The 21,367-nt window shown below is 45.0% G+C and overlaps 2 protein-coding genes and 1 long non-coding RNA gene across 3 annotated transcripts; 1 reads left to right on the forward strand and 2 right to left on the reverse strand.

Annotated features, from left to right (window-relative positions):
* Positions 1-2,528: 2,528 nt before the first annotated feature.
* LOC124059049 lies at positions 2,529-4,490 on the reverse strand. Its single transcript, XR_006843358.1, has 2 exons — positions 4,322-4,490; positions 2,529-3,430 (listed from the first exon to the last, which is right to left on the reverse strand). It is a non-coding gene; the product is annotated as an uncharacterized LOC124059049 (long non-coding RNA).
* Positions 4,491-4,610: 120 nt separating this feature from the next.
* On the reverse strand, positions 4,611-18,048 carry ppp1r13l (protein phosphatase 1, regulatory subunit 13 like). The gene is made up of 13 exons (XM_046389833.1): positions 17,831-18,048; positions 11,370-11,432; positions 11,153-11,271; positions 10,424-10,997; positions 9,718-9,810; positions 9,450-9,538; positions 8,627-8,999; positions 8,056-8,522; positions 7,648-7,785; positions 6,771-6,904; positions 6,438-6,604; positions 5,655-5,848; positions 4,611-5,572 (listed from the first exon to the last, which is right to left on the reverse strand). The coding sequence occupies exons 2-13, from the start codon at positions 11,404-11,406 to the stop codon at positions 5,537-5,539; spliced, it is 2,421 nt and encodes an 806-aa protein (XP_046245789.1). The 5' UTR covers positions 11,407-11,432; positions 17,831-18,048; the 3' UTR covers positions 4,611-5,536.
* Positions 18,049-18,994: 946 nt separating this feature from the next.
* Positions 18,995-20,537, forward strand: opa3 (outer mitochondrial membrane lipid metabolism regulator OPA3). Its single transcript, XM_046389836.1, has 2 exons — positions 18,995-19,218; positions 20,185-20,537. The coding sequence occupies exons 1-2, from the start codon at positions 19,077-19,079 to the stop codon at positions 20,511-20,513; spliced, it is 471 nt and encodes a 156-aa protein (XP_046245792.1). The 5' UTR covers positions 18,995-19,076; the 3' UTR covers positions 20,514-20,537.
* The last annotated feature ends 830 nt before the right edge of the window (positions 20,538-21,367 follow it).

Genomic DNA, 21,367 nt, shown 5'->3' on the forward strand with positions numbered 1-21,367 from the left:
GAGACGTGCAAAGCGAGAGAGGGTGAGACAGGAACAGAGGAAGAGTCAGCGGAAAGAAAGATGAATAAGACAGGCCTTTATTGATCCCCGGTTTGCTTGTTACAGCAGCGCAGGAGGAGCAATGATTACACATAATTAGAATAAATAATGAGAGGAGGCACACAAAACAAAGCAAAACATTCATGAAAAAGAAGGAGAGAGACAAACAGAGAGATACACATGGAAGATGTGATGGGGATCTTACGCTTTTTGGCAATCAAAGTGATTAATACCCGCCCGCTAAGGAAGTGGTGGGAGTTGGGGTGGGGGGTGTTTGGTTAATGGAGACAGATTAAGAACAATTGGTCCTGTCTGTAAGGGAACACCCAGAAGAGAGAGGAGAGCTGAGGTTGTTCACAAAGCGCCGACACTGTGGGTGTATTGAAGAGGGAGGGGGGGGGACTGAGGTGAGGAGAGGAGGGGGGAGGGAGAGGGAGAGAGAGAGAGTGGATGGAGGGAGAAAAACACAGAGTGACGGAGCATTTTCAAGTCAAGGCAGCAAACAAAGGATTTTGAGAAAGCTTTTGAATCTGTTTGTCAAATCTGTTTCAAACGTGATCTTTTTTTTTCCCAGCCACAAATCCATTCTGGTATTTGTCCTTGGTGGTGTGTGTGAAAGTGTGTGTGTGTGTGTGTTTGATAAAGACCTGATCCAGATTCTGAGAATAGCTCCTTGTTTCAAAGAACAGGACGGCATTTTGGGAAATACATTTGTTTGCTAGTCCTGCCGATTTAGATGGCAGGACTGATGACTTTGACCTCTCGGTTGACTGTAGCTCAGCATCAAGACTGCACGCACACAGAAGAGACGCAATCAGCTGATCCATAATTCCCACGTGTTCACAACAAGCCGCTGATGACTCTGTTATGTGCTGGGGGCTTGCTCTCCACGAGTGTGTTTCTAAATGACTGGTGGTGTCTTCTCCACCCTCAGAACATCGACACATACGGGTTCATCAGATTAATATCTTCATTCTGGTTTCACCATTTTCAGACCAAAAGTCCATCGTTTTCTTCACGGACCTCATTAGAGCAGAGTGCAACAAATCATGACTCAAAATAACACAGATTTCCCTCACACTCCCTGGCTTGAGGGCACCTTCGTGATCAAAATCAAACTACTGCAGCCCTCGAGTAGTGTATCGATTAAACGTGGTTATGAGCAGATTTATTTATATCTCTCCTCTGCATAACCTGCAGGGTTTTTTTAAATCCATCCCTTTTATGACCCCAATGCAGCCGCTTCCATTGGGGACACATCCACGTGACGTCAGGAATTTCTGCTCCGACAATGAGGGCAGAGTGGGAGGCGTAAAGGAGGAGAAGGAGGAAGGATGTGAGGAACGTTACGCATTGGGCTGAACCCCGGCCGAGTGAGAGCTTAAGTGAAATGGTTCCCCATGGGAGGGAGGGAGAGGGGAGGACGGCATTAAAAAGTGAAGGAAAGAAGACGGCGGTGAGAAAGGGCTGTTCCTGGAGGAGGAGGAGGAGGAGGGCGTAGAGAGCGACGATGGCAGAGTTTTTACCAGCATGGCCCTGGCTTCGTGGCTTCGAGCCTGGCGGACTTGTTGTCCTGAAGGCCTGAATGATTTATTAAAGTGAGGAGTGGCAGGCAAGAGGGCAGCCAGGCGAGCTCTGATTAACTCTGGGAGCGAGCGAGGACAAGCACTCCTCTATTATTCATTACTCCACAGGAACACAGAGCGGGAGCATGGCTGGAGCCGCCGAAGCAGGGAAGGAAAGAAGAAGAAAAAGAAAGAAAGCAGACGTCGAGTGGACACTTTTGCAAGCTGCTTTTGTCCATTTTTTTGCTTAGTGTTTAGTGCCCTTGATGCAGGGCTGGATGGGTTCAGTGAAGCTCTATGTTTCTGCTGGGCTGTGGATCTGTCTGCCCACCTCAGTGTCCGAGATGCACTCCTACACACACACACACACACACACAGGATCTCCCTTCAAGGCAGTTTACTGGCTGTCACATACAATACTCTCAAATACAGGGAGACATCAGTCCAGCTCTGATCTGAACTGCTGGAAAACAGTCATGACATGCAGTATGATCACATCCAAGTGTTGCTGCACACACACACATGCACACACACATGCACACACACACACACTTGTTTGTCGTCCCTAAATAATGAAGCACAGCTCTCGCCGAGATCGCATTATAAGATGCTTTCCTGCCGCCGCTCTGACAGAACCAATCTCCTCAGAAGTACAACTGAGACGGGCGCCTGCTCAATACTTTAAGAGGCGAAAACATACAACATTGATGACCTGTGGGTCTGCTGGTTGTGGCCATCTGAAGACAGAAACGCCGTATACCCCCGTGGTGTCTGCAACAGCGTCTGTGGATGCAAGTGTTGCCAACTTTTGTTTTTTTATTATTATTTCAACTTCATATTCACAAACAAAAACACAACATTAATCTTTTACATGCTTTTCCCTCTTTCTTTTCGACCCCATCAGAGTGGATTTCAGGTTGTAACTGGTGACTCTACTCCTCTACATGTAATGGAGCGCACGTGACACGGTCGAGTGGTTAATAGATTATCTTCACGCTCCTCTGGCAGATATCCCATCAAACTGAAAATCCTCTGGTGGCCTCAGACAGAAATCGTATTCCCTCCATCACACTCGTTATTTCTCTTCATCCATTTTTCCCATCCCGCTCTGTCATTGTCTCACCCGTCCTATTTGTCCATACCAGCTCTCATCCTTTACTTCATGTCTGCGAAGCCCATCTGCTCTTAGTGCTCTTATGTGTTTATCTGACCGCAGCAGTTGAAGGCCTGGCTCGTCATGTCAGGTGGGCTTGTCAGACTCTGATGGGCCAAAGAGGCTGTCTCTGATAATGGCCAGCATTTCTGAAATCACAGTGTGCATGTAGCGGTGCGGTGGGGGTGGGGGTGGAGGGGCAGCGAGGCAGAACTGGATGCAGTGAGGAGAATGAGAATAAGATACAAATAAAAACCACGCCACAGAACTGGGCAAGTAACCGAGCTCCTCCGCCGCTGCCGCCCTGGCCCAGCTGGCTCCAGACCATGTCAATAAGAGTTCATTTTGCTCCAGCGTGGTCATAATGGGCTTTCAATGAGGCATCAAATGAGTTCTGCTTGAGCAGAATCACTGTTCAGCACAAAACTCTTTGCTGCCACAGATACAATTTGCTCTCCACTGCAGCGCCGTCAGAAAGCGACGAGGAGGGAGGAAGTGCCTCAAGTGGGACCTCGTGGACCCAAATAAAATGTGTGTTTCAGGCAGGAGCGAGCCTGAAACATCTCCGAGACAGCAGCACTCACGTATTACGGCTTTGTTTTACCGGATGGAGTTTTCTTCAACAAATATTTAAATACTCTCATCAGTAGCTGTTCTTCTTTGGTTTGTGATCCTTTAAACCAAAGTAATAAGTGAGGACAATTCATGAAGCAGAAAGAAAGATGTTTATCATTTTAATCATCACGTGACCCTGACAGATTTTTTATCTTGTGACCCTCTGGAACCACCGATTCAAATTACTGGACTGCACCTCATCTCAGCCTGTTTCTTTAATCATCTCTATGCAAGCAATCACGTTCAGTCAGATGAAGCGACTCCTCTCATTCATGCTTTCTCTGAGCTTGTATTTCTTCACAGAAGTGACATTATTATCACCGCCTTGATTGAGGTGTTGATTTGGACCAAGAAATCTGGTGTTTTATGAATAAAGATGAGAGAAGAGGAGGAGCGTTTCAGCAGAACATTTGACTCCACTTCAAATCATCTGAATTATTCACCGGAAAATCTGAATCGATGCATTAGTTCACCACAGCTACACACCAACGACACAACTGTGCGTGTCTGTGTGAGTGTCTTCATCATCATCATCATCATCATCATATACATTGATAATCTACATAAAAGTAACACAGTGTTGACATAATCTTCCTCGGGGATGAAGCGCACAGCGTTGGTGTTTTCTTAATAATCAGTGGGATGGAGACGGTCCGCAGATCAAAAGGACTGAGTCAGGCTTGATTAAAAAATATTAATCACGTGTGTAGTTTTTTAAATAATTACCCGTATGCATAATGTGCTGCTAATTGACTCATTAAGAGTCACAGCAGTCGCTTGGGTGCGCTGCGGTGTGAAAGAAGAGAAGAGGAACGTGAGGATAAATTTAACTTGAAAGAAGGAGAAACAAAACGGTTCGACAGAAAACACAACACAGAGGACTGATTCTGCGCCATAAGTCGTGTTTCACTATGCATCAGTCCACCTGTGCAGCCCAAACAGCTCTGACCTGCAGGGGAAGCGACTCAGGACGTCTGGAGGAACTTTGTGGTCACAGGAGTCAGCACGTGGGATCCTCTGGGTCCTGCACATTGAAGGTGGGGCTTCCCACCTGGCGCATCACTTCACCTGTCAGTTGTTTTAACGTTGTGACTGACTGCCGTTCCCATGCTGGTGGTACTGACAAATAAAAAATCTTATACTGACACAGAATTTGTACAACAGTGACACCTGCTGGCCAGTAAAGGACATTTCACAGTCTTATTATAAGCAGCAAACAGGACAAAAGACGAGTGACAAAAACCATGAGTCATGTATTTATTGAATATTTGCTCACTGCATGCCCCTCAGATGGGTGTTACAGGTTAAGTGCACAAAGGTGTTACACTGAAATCCGATGACATACAAAACACAAAACAAATGCCTCACCAAACATTCATTCTATTACCATGAATGCACGCAAATCCACAGAAAGTCACGTTTCATCGTCGTAGAAAACATACGTTCTCCTCTAAAGTAGAATCATCTAAAAATATGCAAAGTCTACAGCCACATTAATGGGAAAACATTAAGCGTCACTCTTCAAAAAATGCAATAAAATCATGAATATGGTCGTCATTAGGATTCAACAGCAGTGGTCAGAAAAGGTTCACGTCCACGTCAGCTCCTGACCAGTCTCTTTCACGTAACAGTTTTCAATGTTGCTTCGACGCAGCAGCAGACAACTCTGCTCCGGTAACGAGCACATTGATTTTCCTCTACCTGAAGCAGCAGTTCTCTAAATTGAGCCATCATGTTTGCTGCCCAGCGTGCGGCAAACGCTGACCTCGTTGACGAGTGGACTGAACACCAACAAGCTGCCGTTTCTGCATTCTCATTATTAACCATCCGGTGAGACAGAAGCTGAGCTGAGCAAGACAGCAGGGATTGTGACCCTTTTGTAACCTTCGGACAGACGGGCATAGCTTGATTGAAAGGTTTAGCAGAGTTTACGAGAGAAAAATACCAGCAAAGCCAGTACAAATGATGCGTCCTTGTCAGCGTGGCCAACATGAATACAGAGACTTCTCCTTCAACTTTCCTCGACTGATGGATCAAAAGCATTTCTCATGCCCCGCAGTAATACAACCTTTTCATTATCACATGCACACAGTCCTATCAAACAACAGTGTGAAGCTGTAAAGTACAGTTTTTGACAGTCCTGGGTCGATCATCCAGAGACCACTTAGCAGAGAGATTTCGGTCGAACCTTCGGGAAAAGCTGCAAAGAACAAAACAAGGCGTTGACATTCGTGTTTTACTTAAGAGGCCAAATTGTTCAACATGTCATTAAGGTCTCTCACCCCAAAGTAGTTGTTTGGAACGAAGCCCTCCCGGCCGCAGAGCGAGGCCCACCACCAGTCCGACCCTTCAGGTTTCTGCAGGATGGTGATCATGTCTCCCTCCCTGAAGCTCAGCTCGTCGGCTGCCTGAGCCGGGTAGCTCCACAGGGCGTAGAGCACCCCGCTGTTCTCCACCCCCATGGCCTCCTCCACACCTGAGATTACACAAAAAGCAGGGCACATAAGCATTGATGCAAGTGATTAAATATCAAAGATGTAAGAATTCTTTTTTCGCTTTTGCTTTATTCTGAAATCCTGTAATCTGTATCCTGTTATTACAGCATTGTCTTACATAAACAGCCTGCTGATGCATACCAATGAATACATGCAAAGTTTTAGTGTGTTTTAAAGGCTTTTCCGGCTTTCCAAAAATGAAGATTTGGTATTAAATGGTCATATTTTATATCAAATATCAAATATTTTCACAAATTCCCATATTGTTTAAAGAGCTCCCCCACAAAGAGAAAGACAGCAGGATCCCTTTCTGTTCCTGTTAGCTTACTTTGAGAATATTGTTGAGAATATTAGCATTAGTTAGTGTTGGCTTAGCTACATTATGTGTTAGTGCTTGAATGACTGACGGGAGACTAATCTCAAACACATCACGTGTGACCATTTAACCAACCGTCAAATGCAAACTGTCATTTTATGATTCATCTTCTGTTAGCATTTAACAGCGCTCTGTCACAGGGTGTGTATTTGTGTGTGTGTATGTGTGTGTGTGTGTAGGTGTAATTGCCTCACCCCTCAGGAAGCTCTCACACTCTTCAAACCCAGGAGCATAAGGATCACACTTCTGGGAGGCGATAGCGCCGTCGCTCTGCGTCATGGCCATGACAGCAGCTCCGTTCCTCACCAGAAACTCACACAGAGGACGGTCATTGCAAGAGGCTGCACAATGCAGCGGAGTCCTGTGGACCAAACAGCTGCCGCTTAAAAACAAAACTCTTTCAAAAACATCACATCGAGACACATAAAGCTTCACCTCTCAGCTCGTAAACTTAACATGCTGCCTTTTACACAAAACCGAAAGACGATGAGCGATAATATTGGAGAAAGGAATAAGAGAATAATCACCAGCCGTGGCTGTCTGGTGCGCTGACATTGGCTCCAATGCGAACCAGGAAATCCACCACATTGTAATGGCCCCCGCAGATGGCATTGTGAAGAGCAGTGATGCCCTCATCGTTGGGCTGGCTGGGGTCGTTCATCTGCAGGAAACATTTTACACAGCGGATTCATCAGCTACACTGCAATCGTTATTATCATTATTATAACAAGAACCTCTGCATGAGTATATCCTCACACTGTTACATTTCAAGAAAACGTGATCTTTCATGAAAACTGCATTATCTATTGTTACTGGCTTTATGAGCCTTTTCCTGAGTGGAAGCAGAAGCTGTTGCAGTGGATGAGACTTCCCAGCAAACGTATTTCAGTGTGAAGAAGATGCAGGGATGTACTGAATAAGTGAAAGCAAACCCCCAGAGAGAACAAAAGTTAAATACAACACGTATTCAGTGCTTCTCAAAGTCAGCGTCCGCAAGTGCAGCACCAACTTTACTGTCTTTGTTCAGGCTGGTTCGAATGAGTTTTTATTCTGTGAAACGTATTGACGGAGGCTGCTGAGATGAGCTAAAAGGACTTTGTAATGTTAAAAAGGAGGAATTACCAACTGTAAATATGAGCGCAATCAAAATGACAAATGCAAATTTAATTCATTCATTAATGTCAAAACATTCTCTTTTATTTAACTATACTTGTACTCTTTCTTTCCAAACTTCTTCTTGGATCAGTTTCACACTTTTTGTCTACATGATTTTCCTTCCTTTACTGAATTTAATCTTAATTTTTACTAAAACATATATTAGAGATAGAGGTTTAGAATTTTAGGAGTAAGTGAAGTTGTAGTAGTAGTGGTAGTACTGTAGTATACAGTCAGGTGCACACACACCTCCTGGACGGCCCTCTGCACCGTCTCCAGCTCACCGACCAACGATCCATCCAGCAGCAGGACGAGCGGGCTGAGCCGAGCTCGCCTCCCCGAACTTTTGCGTTCCCGGCTGGACCGCCGCAGAATCGAATGGTAGCTCTGGAGGGACAAAAAGGATGCAAGCTTGTATGAAGTAAAGCACTTGACTGCAGACAGCGTTGACCAGCACAGATAACCGTCGACATATCATGCACTGAAGTGTAATGTCCCTTTACACAGCACTGAATGCAAAGTAAAACATTTCATGTATAAATACCATCATTATTTAATGCTCTTTTGATTTACTGCACGACTCATCTGTGGTGTAACACAGCACACTCCTAATGCCTTTTTTCCACTTGTTTCAGTTGCTCTAAGATCGTTTCTTACTCTGAAGTCAAGGGGAACCATTGAGGATGTCTGAGGTATGGGGGCAGGAGGCATAGCGCAGTCCTCTCCGTCTGAAGAGCTGCTGGTCTCGCTACCTTGATCCCCCTTCTGGCGATGCTCCTTCCTGCGGAAAAGCTTGTCAATGAGGTTTCTGTACTGGTTCGGCTGGTAGTGGGAGGCCTTCTTCAGGGGCCGCGACTGGTCCACGGAGCCCCGTCTCTTCAGGGCGCGGGGAATTTCTGCCCGGATGCGGAGCAGCTCCTCCACGCTAGGAATCTCCTGGCTCTGGGCCTCAGGAGCCACCACTGGCTGCAGCCTGGTGGGGCTGAGTGGCCGGGGAGCTGGGGCTACGCCCTGCTCGACCTCCCCGCTGCCCTTTGGCATGCTGGGATTCTCCGAAATCACAGGCATGTGCGGCACAACGTCCAGCCGCTCTAACTCTGCATCTATATCCCCTGGGTTCAGCACTGAAACGACGGACACCAAACCACATGTGTAACACAAAGTTAGCTTGAACAAAGTTCCTGTGAAGAGTGTCAGAGTGTGTGCAGACGTGTTAAACGTGTCATACCGTCACTGTATATGGCTGGCTGTCTCAGCTCAGGTGGGTATTGCTGTGGCTGGAGTACAGGTTGGTTGAAGAACTCCACCGGGATGGGGACAGCTGGTTGATAAGGTGCCATATCACCTTCTCCTCCCAGGGCTCTGGGGTGGTGGGTTGACATGGCTCCCCAGTGGGGGTTTTGCAGACGCATGATGACGGAGAGGGGGATGGGCTGACGCTGACGGGACTGAGCGGAAGTCGGGGGAATGGAAATGCGGTTGACGATGGGCTGAAACTGGTGAGGGGAGTGGGATGGGGATGAAACATCTGGGGGTACTGATATACGTGCGTTACGGGGGAGAGAACCATGGGAAAACTGCAGAGATTTAGCGCGAGGATCCTGAAAAAGAAAGAAAAGATGCTTACTTATTCCAGTCGACTGAACTGACTGTGCAACGTGTATGGATCACAGATCACACAGAATTATCATGTGACTGCAGCTCTATGGAGCTTTTAAGCCTCTTTTATTGTATGGTTCAGTCTCATCACTTCATCAACAATTAGGCAACCAACTGTTGGCAACAAAATGCAGGCTGTCTGCTCAGCGGCACTAGTAATAATGATTACTATGATGACGCCAACTCCTAACCCCACCCACATTCTGTGTGAAAATGATGACAGGTGACTTGCAGTTAATCTGTGGCTTCTCAAGAACTGCTCGTTCTTGAGGAGGGAAGAGTTCAGCACTTTCCCTTGTAACTGAGAAAAAAGAATTTGAGCCACAACATAAGCCCCACCAACAAATCCCTAACAATACCTTTGTGAAAGTCTCTCTGTTGACAACACCCACCTTTTTTGGACTTGGGGCTGGAGGAGGGCCATCGAGGTTGGATTCTCTCCAGCTGCTGTTTGGCACGGTCGGCCGTAGCCACTCTGTCTCTGTTAACAGAAAAATGTTCGTTTAGAAAACAGGGACCACATAGAGTGCAGCCAGGACTCCTTCGGTCCTTTGTGCTTAAACTGTTTGTCCTGGCCCAATTCCTAAACTTAAAAATAAATAAATAAATAAAACAAACAGCTGAAGAAGCAGAGCAGTACGCTCGTAGAAATCAACCAACTTTCATAGGTGTGGTGAGGTTTCCTCTCGTAGGACACGTCCAGATCTGTCTCGTTCCACTTGCTGGGACTCCTTTGTTGCTGCACACCCTCATCTAGAGAGAGAGAGAGAAAATAAGAAGAAACACAAACAAACACGCACACAAACAGCGTGAGAATGCCTGTGTTTTTCTGAGTCTTTCAGGAGTGTGCAGGTCTCTGAAGAGGCACCGTGACCTTAAACCCAGAGTGGGATGGCAGAGCGACCCAAGGCACTTTCTGGGTCATAGTTTGCAGGTTTTTGTGTCAACCTGATAACATTACCGTACTACGTTTCTAAGCTTATTGGTAGAAGTTTAAGCTCTGCGTTTGACCCTACACACTCCCCTGACATACCATATTGAAACACCATGCTTAACAATACAAAACTCTGACTCATGTGAGAAGATCAACACTGAATGTAAATCCAGTTGGGGCGGCACATTGCAGCATTTCATCACCATGACTGAGTAATACCAACTTCATGCTTGACAAGCAGAGGTTTAAAGTTTGCATTGATTTCATTTGATCAGACTAAGTTGTTTAATTTACTCACGTTGACTCAACCGGATACAAAAACTCAACGTTTAGGTGTAACTTGTTTTTGAGCAAACTTCCCACCTTTCATGTGAACTTGCCTCAAAATGACTGTTGGGTTTAGCTGACCCACATCTTCCTTCAGCCACTTACCAGGTTGCCTGAAACCGCCAAAATTTCGCGGGAGCGTGTTGGACACTGGATGATTGAAAGACAAAGGGGAGGGGCTCCTGTCTGGTCGAGGCGACCTGCGTCCCATCTGGCTGTTGTCGTAAGGGCTCAGCAGGTTGGGGGAAGCTTGGAACGAGACAGGCCGAAATGGCTGGTCTAAAGAAGCAGAGGTGGGACTTGGGGAGGGACTTCTTTCCATGTAGCTGATTGAGCCTCGTGGGCTCCTGTCGTAGCGAGATGGGGAGTTACGTCTTGGGGTGTGAGGTGACTGCCTGGGGCTCTGCTGGCCGCCATACGTATAGCTGTCAGATCCGACTCGGGGAAGGGGAGAGGACAGCTCCTTCTGGATCTTGGGGGATGAGAGCGGGCTGGAGGAGATGACAGGGGAGGCTGGCGTGTTTTTATTGCTGGAGATGCTGGATTCCAGGGGCTGGAAGGTCGTTGAGCTTGGAGAGAAAGGCTGAGAACTGGAGCTGGTGTTCCCACTGCCGCCTGACGTGATGGTGGTGGTGGAGATGTTGGACTGAGGCTTCTCTAAGGAGATCGTAGTGCCGGTCTGAAAGGAAAAATGATGTTATAGAAACGACTTTAACACTGTGCTGAAGAGTGTTTCATTTCAGCAAAGATAATACAACACTCTACCAATCAGTCTTTTACCAAAATAACCGCAAACTGGAAACAAAAAAATCGGTGCTGAAGGTTTGTGTGTACCTGTGACCCAGACTGTGTGGTTTTGTTGGAGGACGCCTCCTTCATCAGCGAGTTGAACTCTCTGGATAACTCATCTGCTGTAGCCAGCGATGCATTCAGGTCATCATTTATTGACTGGACTGGAGATGGACCACATAAGAACCGCAGACAATTAGCACAGGATAATACACCAAATACACGCCAAAGAGAACCAAAGAGACAAATGAAGGAAACTCACACAGCAAGCTGCTGCTGAAGCTCATCTGGGAACTCATGACTGTGAGGCAGCAGCGTTCGGCTCCTGGAAAAGGAATCACACACCACAAGCTGTTGGGAGAAAAGTCTCACACCACCTTCAACTGACAAATTTTTCACAATCACATGAGATGGATTTGCATTGAGCACTTACTGGGACATTTTATGGGACTCAGCAAGCCCCGGCTAATCATGAAACACAGCAGCGCTAAAATTTGTATGAACAGGCTTTGCTCTCAGCCCTCCGGGTTCTTCTCTTAGTTTCATGCCATAAAATTAGACTTGCCTTGACTTCAAGCTGAAATCACTGGGTAGCATTTAGCCCGACCCCTTTCTCTCCTGCTGCAGGCTGCCAGCTCTCGCTCTCTGTCCTTCAGGCCTTTCTGACATGGAGCCAGATTTATGTGAACACATCACCTCAATGCACTTCATGTCCAAACAAGTCAGAGGAGTCTTCTCATACTTTGCACAAAAACACTTGAAGGGCAACTTTTAACAACGGATGGGATGGATCACACCGCTCGGTGACAACACAGTGAGACCCTGTTCCGGAAAAGCTGGTCTCGGTGTCTGTCCTGCCTGCTGACTCAGCCACGTTACGTGTGGTGCCAGGTGTTCCAGCTTAAAACCACATCTGACTGGTCGGTCTGAAAGCACAGTTTCAGACAGACAGGTGCAGTACACAGCTAGCGAAGTGGATGACAGATGAAGATTATGTTAATACTCCAGAGAACCACGTGTGCCAACAGGTCAATTAGTCCAAGCTGACAAAAAACTATTCAAGGTTAATTTATTTCTCATTCTACAACACGGGGTGGTAGAACGAAACGCAAGCTGTTGTCACATCATGCTGCACACAAAGCAAAAGCTACGATGTGTGGATGAGCGCCAGGGTGAGCGGAGGCATCTCACACCCTGAGGAGAGCGACTGTTTTCGAGTTTGTCTCTGCAGGGTGAACAGGCTGTGGTTGGCTGTTGTCTTTTCATGTCCTTTGGGCGCCGTGCGCACACCTTGTCTCACCGCACAGATATCACTGATGTTTGGTAGATGAGTACCTGTCGATGTTCCAGGTGGTTTTAATCACCTCCTGCGCCGTGTCGCCTTGTAATGTTTACAGTCAGGAAGCTTTCCATTGTTCTGTTGACAAGAACTTTGCAGAAATCTCTCTCGTGAAATTAAAACACACAATATCAAGTGCATCTTAACACTGTGGAGAACCTTTAGTTCTGATGACAGTTTTGAAGACAACAGTAAGTCCTGCTATGGCCTTCACGTACATGTGGATAAGGTAATGGACTGAGTATTACATCAGACTGTACCATAAATACGTTGAGGCGAACGACATACCTCAAAACTGCAGCCAAATCATATGCAAGCGTGTTGAGTCATTCGAACAAACCTGCCCCTCATTTACATGCCTAAAATGAGCTAAAAGCGTCCACGTTCTGGTCTCACAGATGGGCAGAGAGCGAGGCCAGTCTCTCAGCCTCAGCTTCCACTGATGATTCAGCCGCCGGGCCTGCTGTGCGACCGCTCGACATTTCTGTGATCTATTTTGGTGCATTTCCGACATCAAAAACAAACCACGGCTCCTCTTAAACTGTATCATCGGTTTGTTGTGTTTACCGTGTGACAGACATTGCTTTGTCAGAAACCGCTGTAGTCTATTGTTTTTCTCTTTTGTGCCTGCGATCCCTTGACTTGTCCTGTCTACATGTGTTTGAGTTAGTGACACCCTGTGTTTTCCAGGCTAACCTTCAATTGCTGGAGGTTGTGTTTCTTCAGAAATAAATCCAAAGCTGTCTCCTTTGCATGTTGTTTAAATGTGCAGAAATAGAACAGAGGATATGGTACACTTTGGTATAAGACAGATTAGTAGTTGGTTTGAAGATTTTATTTCCATATTCAGTGGCTGCTCAGCGCTTCCTCCGGCCTCGACTCTTTGCCTTCAGCTCTGAACGTGTCCCAGATTGTGTCATCTGTTTCTATACATGACGAACAGGGATGACAGGGATGTTTAACTTACTTTTTGAAAGACAAAAGCTGGAGCTCCTTTAAGCCTCATTTTTAATTTTTGTTGTCACCTGAGTTGAGTGGGCTGATACAGCAGGTGCGTTTCTGCATTAACAATCACACACACACATTTAAAGCCAGACCAACCATGACCAGCATCAGCTGAACATTAACCAGGTACTAGAGGGAAAGCATATGTTACGCAAGGTCATCAACGAGAAGACAGATAACAAGAGCTCTTGTGCCGAGCCGTGCCGAGCCGCGCTGTCGTGTTACTGTCAGGGCTTGTCACAGACTCACATTCCTCACCGCTCCTCCCACTGAGGCATGTAGCTCACACGGTGCCTGCAGACACTTATCTGTGTGGAGAGCAGCTCACGCAAAACGAGATTACACTCTCACTGACTCACAAAGGTCAGCTCGATCACTCACTGAACTCTCCCCTTCCTGCCCGGCGATTCGTTCACCCCACCCTTCCCTCCCCGTCAGGCTCCTCTGCATGCCTTCTGCTTTCTTTTACTGCTTTTACTCCGCTGATTCCTGTTTGTGTTAATGTCTTGTTACTGGTACACTTTCTCAGTAGGTAGTTTATTCAATTTTAAATTTAGATTTTACTAGTGAGTATTTCTTTGTTCGATTCCCCCACCGGACGGGCAGGAAAAATTTGTGTGTGGTGGAGTGATTAATGCGATAAAATGCCCCCCCCCCTTCATTAGCCGGCTGATGTGCCCTTAAGCAAGGCACTTAACCCCCCAATATGCTCCCCGGGAGCTTGATGCTGCCCACTGCTCCTGTGTGTGTTTCTGCATGTAATTTGCCGGGTGTTGCATGTGTGTGTTCAACTAAGGATGGGATAAATGCAGTAGTAAAATTCAGTATGTGTGTATGTAAAAATGCATATATACTGTCAATAAAAGTTGATTCTTCTTTAGGGTGTTGTTGCTTTTCAGCCTTATTCCACCGTGCGACTTAACGTAAGCAGAAAGTAAACTGTGAGTGTTTGCAGGAGAACAGGTGTAACAACTGAACACTAACATGGGTGACAGAGGATTATCTCCAACTTATGGTGCATTTTAAAAGGTTAACTCACAGGTTAACAGACTGAACCGAGGGTATTATCTCACTTCCCTTATGACTTCATGTTTCTTGTTCTATAATCTGTTATTCTGTGACTCTGAGGAGGTAGATTTCTCTAAACAATCTCCTGGCTTTTTTCTTTATCTTGCCAGCATGTGTTGATAATTTGCATCTCGTCTTAATTTGATAAGCATGCACAGAGAGGCACATTGACTAGAGTGAACACAGAGCTGCTGCACAGAGTATCAAGTGAGGAAACAGAGGTGTGTTGAAATAAAACACAGAAACACTAATCACTCCGAAACTTAACATGCACTGAAAGTCTGGGCTTGCTGGTCTGCTGCTGCTGCTGCTGCTTTGGTTGCTTTCTCATGAAAAGTTTCCAGGGAAACCACATGTTCACTTTCTCTCCAGCTCTTTTTCGGTGCTTTCATTACCATGTCAGCCTGTTCTACCATTTTAACAAGCAACAATTAGCTCTCTCGAGTGGTAAAGCCAAGATGGAAGCCACAGGATGAAACCACGAGGGAGCACCGCGGCGCTGCAGCCTCAGAAACTTTGTTAACGGACGCTCAGAAAAGCAGCGATGTTGTGGGAAGTGGGAAGGAGATTTGAGGATTAAAGACAATAATCATTAGCTTTGCAGAATGCCAGGGTGTGTCTGAGCAAGACTACAAACAGTCCCTCCCTCCTTCCCTTTTATGTCTTTAGCCAACAGTTGCAGCTTATGCATCAGAGTGATTCTCCAGTTTCTGCTGACACCTCCACCCTCTGACACACACAAACACTGTTATTATTGCTGGTCCCTCAATCATATCCTTCCTCCAGATCTTTCCAGCTTTGTCTCTGTTCACTCTTGGCCGGGAATTTGGCTGAAGACTGAAGGATAAAAGAAATTCCTCTGACACAATGAAACACTTCCCTTTGTGGCTTACTTTTCATTTTTTCTTTGTCGTGGAGTCCTCATGCAGGCACCACAAACTAAGCTATGTTCCACAGGTGAATAAATGTCCTGATTTGACCGGGTTGAGGTCGCAGGGAAATAAAACAAAATCAGAATCAGCTTTACTAACCAAGTATGTGTACACACTCAGGGAATATGAAAAAGTTCCAACAGAGATGGAGACAGAAAGACACATTAAGCTGAACAAATCCGGCTAAAAATAAACACACAACTATCTTAATTAAACAGTTAGGTGAAGAAATTTGAACAAGCTTTCTTAATCGCTCTTGCATAGCTTGATTTGAAATATCCAGAGTCTGAAGTCCATTCAAGGTTTTTTCATGCCAGGATAACACTAATAATCATGTAATGTTTACATTGGCTCACCACCATCTCATGTGATGGGATACCTTTGAAATGGGCCGCTGGCGTTTCTGGATTCTGGCAGGATATCTAGGCCAAAGCTAATTGCTCCGATACAGGAGGGTGGAATTGTGTAATTATTGTGTAAAACTTCTGGAATCTGTGCCAGTGTGCTTAAGGAAGGAGATCATCTGGTCAGTTTCATTTCATCTTCACAAACTACAGAGAGACTAATTTCCACAAAATGTTTTCCCAAAGAATTTCAGCTCAGGTCTCAGACTCCTTCACGTCAACAACCCTCAAACTAACACAAAGATTTGGCCTCACGCTTCCTTTATGACAGGAATTTTGCTCTTAGGTGCTTCATTTCCAAAATTCTCACACATTTTGTTGTTATGTTAGTTATGGATTAAAGTACAGTGACAATAAATGACTCTTTTCATGCTGGGGACCCCCCGCAAGGACCATTCAAGGACCCCTTGGGGTTCCTGGACACCACATTGTGAACCACTGTTGCACATTACAAAATCATAGCCAAACTGCCATTAAGTAATAAGCTGTATTGACGTTTTATCTGCGCTATGACTCCTTGTCTCATATGACCGATCATGAATTTCTCATGATCTCTGATTAATCATGTACAGTACTTCCAGATTTCATCAACTAAAAGCTTCTCAGGTATAAAAACTCCACCCAAACCATTTATTTTTATACTGCTTACACCTTTGCTCTGGTTAGTCACTGAAATTATGAGCCTTTCAGCCTACGTAAATACACAGTGTACATGCACACACACACGCACACACACACACACACACACACACACAGCTGCATTCAGGACAGCAGCTGTCATTGTCAAAGACAACAGCCTTAGACAATGCAGCTCTACTGATCTTCTCAAGCTGAGGATAAGAATCATCCTCTGCAGACACTGAAGGTACATAAACTATGGACAAAGGGATATTTCTGAGATGATCACCACTAATCCGTATACAACAAAGTCTTTATTTGGTTCATGATGATGCAGGCTCTAGTTGCTCCTACCACCACGCAGCTGCACTTCTGGAGCAGCTCTGTTCCTCACAGCATGTGACTCAGGAATCTCTCACTGCTACACAAAATAACACACCTTTCTGGCAAGTTACGCCGTCCATTTAATACCTGCGGCGTCCCGGTCGTGCTGAGGTGCACCGAGCAGAGTCGTTACCGACAGGTGACAAATATGCGCATCTGCTTGCGTGCGTGCACGAGTTTGATCACTTTAGATCAAGTCAGATTACGTGTGTTCTGGCGAGAGTTTGGGCACTTCTAGAAAACAGACCGCAGCAAGTGTATCACACAATGCAGCCCGGCTGGTTTTGACTGAGATCCACCACAGAGCACTTTAGTTGGATAAGTTCCATATCAGTCCTGCCCAGACAAGACGGTTTGGTTTGTTTCCCTTTATTGTTGTTTAATGATGAGCTCTGCTAACAGCACATAAAGAAATCCAAATATTATGATATGATTTTTTTTTTTACATCAATATAATTATTAATCTATTAAAGGTCACAGTATGGTGAATATCCAACAATAAATGTCACATTAAACGTCATAAAACCATTCAACCAGATAAGATCTCTACTAAATCACTGTATTACATGACTTTCAGTGCTGTATACATCAATCTATCAACGTCCCGCAGTTGGCTGGTGCACTTAGGCTTTCCGCTGTGGCTGTAGACTGCGAGGCACGCCAGGCAGCGGTGGTTACATCTGGTTTTCATTAGTTTGAGAGAAAGCTCCTCCTCGCATTCAAGACCCCTCACAATGAACGAGGAAACAAACCGCGGAGAGAAGTATGCCAAAACAAAATATATACACATTATATATACCGTTTTCATTACTTGTACGTAAGTGGAGCTGCGAACAGACCCAAAGAGCCACACTCTCACAACACAGACGCGATTTCACAATAAAACAATTTACTTTCACCTCACACAGGAGCCTGTTTCCTGTGCTCAAAGGTGCGTTCGCGGCGCTACGAATAAAAAAGAAAGCAGCCTTACCTCAAAAGGTTGAGAGCCTTTTAGTTCTTCTTTCCCAAAGTCGAGCCTGACGCCGAGTCCCGTTCAAAGTTCCTGGTCTTCCTGAAGTTGGGCTGCTCGGTCTGTGTTTGTCTCCGGTGGCGGCTGCTCCAGACATTTAGTCATAGCTGCGTACTGAGTGGAGTTATTTTAGCTCACGGTCCAGCCCCTCTGGCTCTCCCTCCACTACTGTAATCCGAGCCAGGTGTCTAAAACAGCTGGCCAGGTAAAGCAGATCGTTTTGTTTTTTTTTTTATTTGTTTTTTACTGACGCGCTGTGTAATTGCCTACAGGTACATGAGAGTTACATGAAGGCCTGTATGTCCCAGCAGGTATAACTGCTCGTCCGTGTACAGAGGTAGAATAAAATATCCACTTAAATGAATGAATGTTGAATTAGATTAACTTATATGTGAACTCTACAGTTAACGAACAGGTAAAGTGTTTTGTCATATACACGGAGGCTATGACCACTTCCACGTAGGTGTCTAACACACCGGTCGCACCTCACTTAAAATGCATGATCAAAATGTGAGGTAGGCTGTGGCTGTGACATCCTGCAAGCAAATGAATACTTGTAAGCATTGTGTGTATGAGTGACAATCGTAAAGACTGAACATAACAGGTTAGGTTGGGTGGAAGCCTCCAAATGTTCCCAATGTTTTTACAGCAGGCTGTATTTCATGCGACTGTTGTTTCACCGGCGACCCCATATGCCAGACATCAGTCCTCATACCAGGAAATTATTAATAGATAGACAGAGATAGATAGATAGATACTTTATTGATCCCGAGGGAAATTCAAGCACCAGTAGCCCATTACAGCAGTGTAGGTTAGTCAAAAGTAAGCAAACAAACAAACAAGGCCTAACTGTTAGTGGAAAAAAATAGAAAAATAGACTAAACATACTAAATAAACTAACACATGCTACATAAAGTACAATCTACATGCTACAATGCTATCGTGGTATTCTCATTAATATTTAGGTGCAATATCACTTGTGCTCGAGCTCAAGTTCACACTTGTTATTATTTCTTAGATAGTACTGTTATTAAAATATTACAGTTATGAATAACACATGCATGAGCTGACGTCTTTTAAAAGCTGCGTCATTTAGCACATTCGCAGACGTGGGCGGCTCGCTTTGTGACGGACACTGTCAATCATTTGACGTCATCGCGTAACGTCGACGTCTTCCGCCGCACGGTGGTGGAGTGTTTCCGGCAAGATGGTTGTGGGTGCCTTCCCTATCGCCAAACTCCTCTATCTCGGAGTGAGACAGATGAGCAAGCCTGTAGCGAACCGAATAAAAGCGGGAGCCCGGAGAAGCGAGTTCTTTAAGAATTACATCTGTCTGCCGCCAGCACAGCGTGAGTAACCGAGCTAATGGCTGCCAATGACCGCTAGGTTTCAGTGTCAGATACCCGGACGATGGCTAAAGGCGGGAGGACTGCAACAACAACCAATGAGATTACACTAGTCAGGAGCGCTTAGCCAATCATTTTCATAGGCTTGTGTAGTTGACCAATACCACCAAGGCAAGCGTGAAAAGGGCGGGTCTTATTTGTCATTGAACGGACTGTATGAAGCCTTGGTTTCGCTATCAGTAAGTCCGACGATCAGTACCATAGACATAATAAATAAATAAATAATAGGCATAATCTTTATTGTGTCTATGATCAGTACAGCACCACAATCTGAATGCCCTACGTCCTGTTCAGAAAATTATATTGATTTGAACTGATGAAAATTGTTCTGACCGGCTGCCGTACTGTTCTGACATAGATAGTTCTGTTTAATGGCACTGAACGCTCAAAATGGTCGGTAAAGCTAGTTTTATGCAATTTTATTTATAATTTATATGCTTATTAGAAAATTTGTCTCAAAAAGAGCGTACTTAGCTCCAACTAGTCTCAATTCATGTTCAAAACACTATTACACTACTCAAACAAAAGAAAACAGAGCAACTAAACAAACAATAGGACACAATAGCACAATAAAAGGAGAGCAGATCTTTTGTGTTAGAAAAAATACTTTATTGAGAAAAAAATAGACAAGGGTTAGGTGTGACCATTCAAAGAGACATCTCACTGAGTAAAAAGGACAGTAATGTGGAAACGTGGACAAATATCACTGAGGCACTGATTATTAAGACATAGGATTTTAATTCAGATTGTGTTAGTGGTCATGGCAGTTGTACATTGCTCTGCATTTACAGTATAATCTGCAGGTGAACACGTGCATCTCATTGCATGTATTTTGAACTGTCACTCATAACATATGACATACAAGTGAAAATGTGTGCCTTGCACTGTGTGCTTTTTTTCTCCTCACAGTTTACCACTGGATTGAGATGAGAACGAAGATGCGGATCATGGGCTTTCGCGGTTCAACCATTAAGCCTCTGAATGAGGACGCTGCTGCAGAGCTGGGTGCAGAGTTGCTGGGAGAGGCAATCATCTTCCTCGTCGGTGGTGGCTGCATGGTGCTGGAGTACACCAGGCAGAGTGCTAACTCTCGGCGTAAAGAAGAAGAGCTGAATGAGACCATCACAAGCCTACAGACTCAGATAGCAGAACTAACACTAACTACAGAGACTCTAGATGCTCAGCTGAGAGAGGTCAACAGGCAGCTGCTGTCAATTCCTGTTCCCAACAGAAAGTGATTAAATTAGTTCTTTGCTATATGATGTGACACTGTTTGTGTCTTTGAGTCTGTGTGTGAGAGAACAAGAGTTCACAAACAGAGTACTGCCATATGATCCTGCTTCACACACCGTCCCCTGTTCATTAAGTTGGGTGGGAGAGGTGGACATAAGCATATCAGTGCACTGTGGATTTGGGTGCAATCATTAGCTCATGTTATGAGCAATTAGTTGTAAACAGGAATTGCTATGATATTCATAGTGTACTTCTATGGTCGCTCTTGCATGTTCATGATAAAGCTGACTGTATATAAATATTTACAGTGTGCGGCAATAGCAACTTTAAAGTTAATATATTTTAACTAACAGCTCCAGAATATTACTTTATCTTTTTATTTCAGTGATTGTCATTGACCGTAATCACTTAGGAAACAGTGATTTTCATGCTTCATTGGCCCATTGGCTTCAAATGTGAGTGACTCCATATTATATAATGGCACTCATAACTGAGAAACTTGATAACCAAAAAACAGAAAATAAAAACAAACTAAAATCAGGTCGTTAATGGATATTTTTTTCCCCTGAGTTTCTGTCTCTACAGTTTCATGGACATGTTGCATTTACATTATAAACCCCTTTCCTGGTTCAGGTATGTGATGACAACTGTAAGAATGGTGTAAAATAAAATGATCTGCCTTCTGCTCTCTTTAAGAGTTTCTCTCTCATTATGCACAAATGGAGATAAAACAACCGTCACAGAAAATTAAAAGCTAAGACTAAGGCGATTACTTCATACATTTTTCATCACTTGCAAAGACGAAGTGTTTAGGCGGGCTCCTAACAGACTACACCACCCAGCATTCGTTAACGTAAAC

This window comes from Scatophagus argus, chromosome 5 (genome assembly GCF_020382885.2).
Source record: "Scatophagus argus isolate fScaArg1 chromosome 5, fScaArg1.pri, whole genome shotgun sequence".
NCBI classification, from domain to species: domain Eukaryota; kingdom Metazoa; phylum Chordata; class Actinopteri; family Scatophagidae; genus Scatophagus; species Scatophagus argus.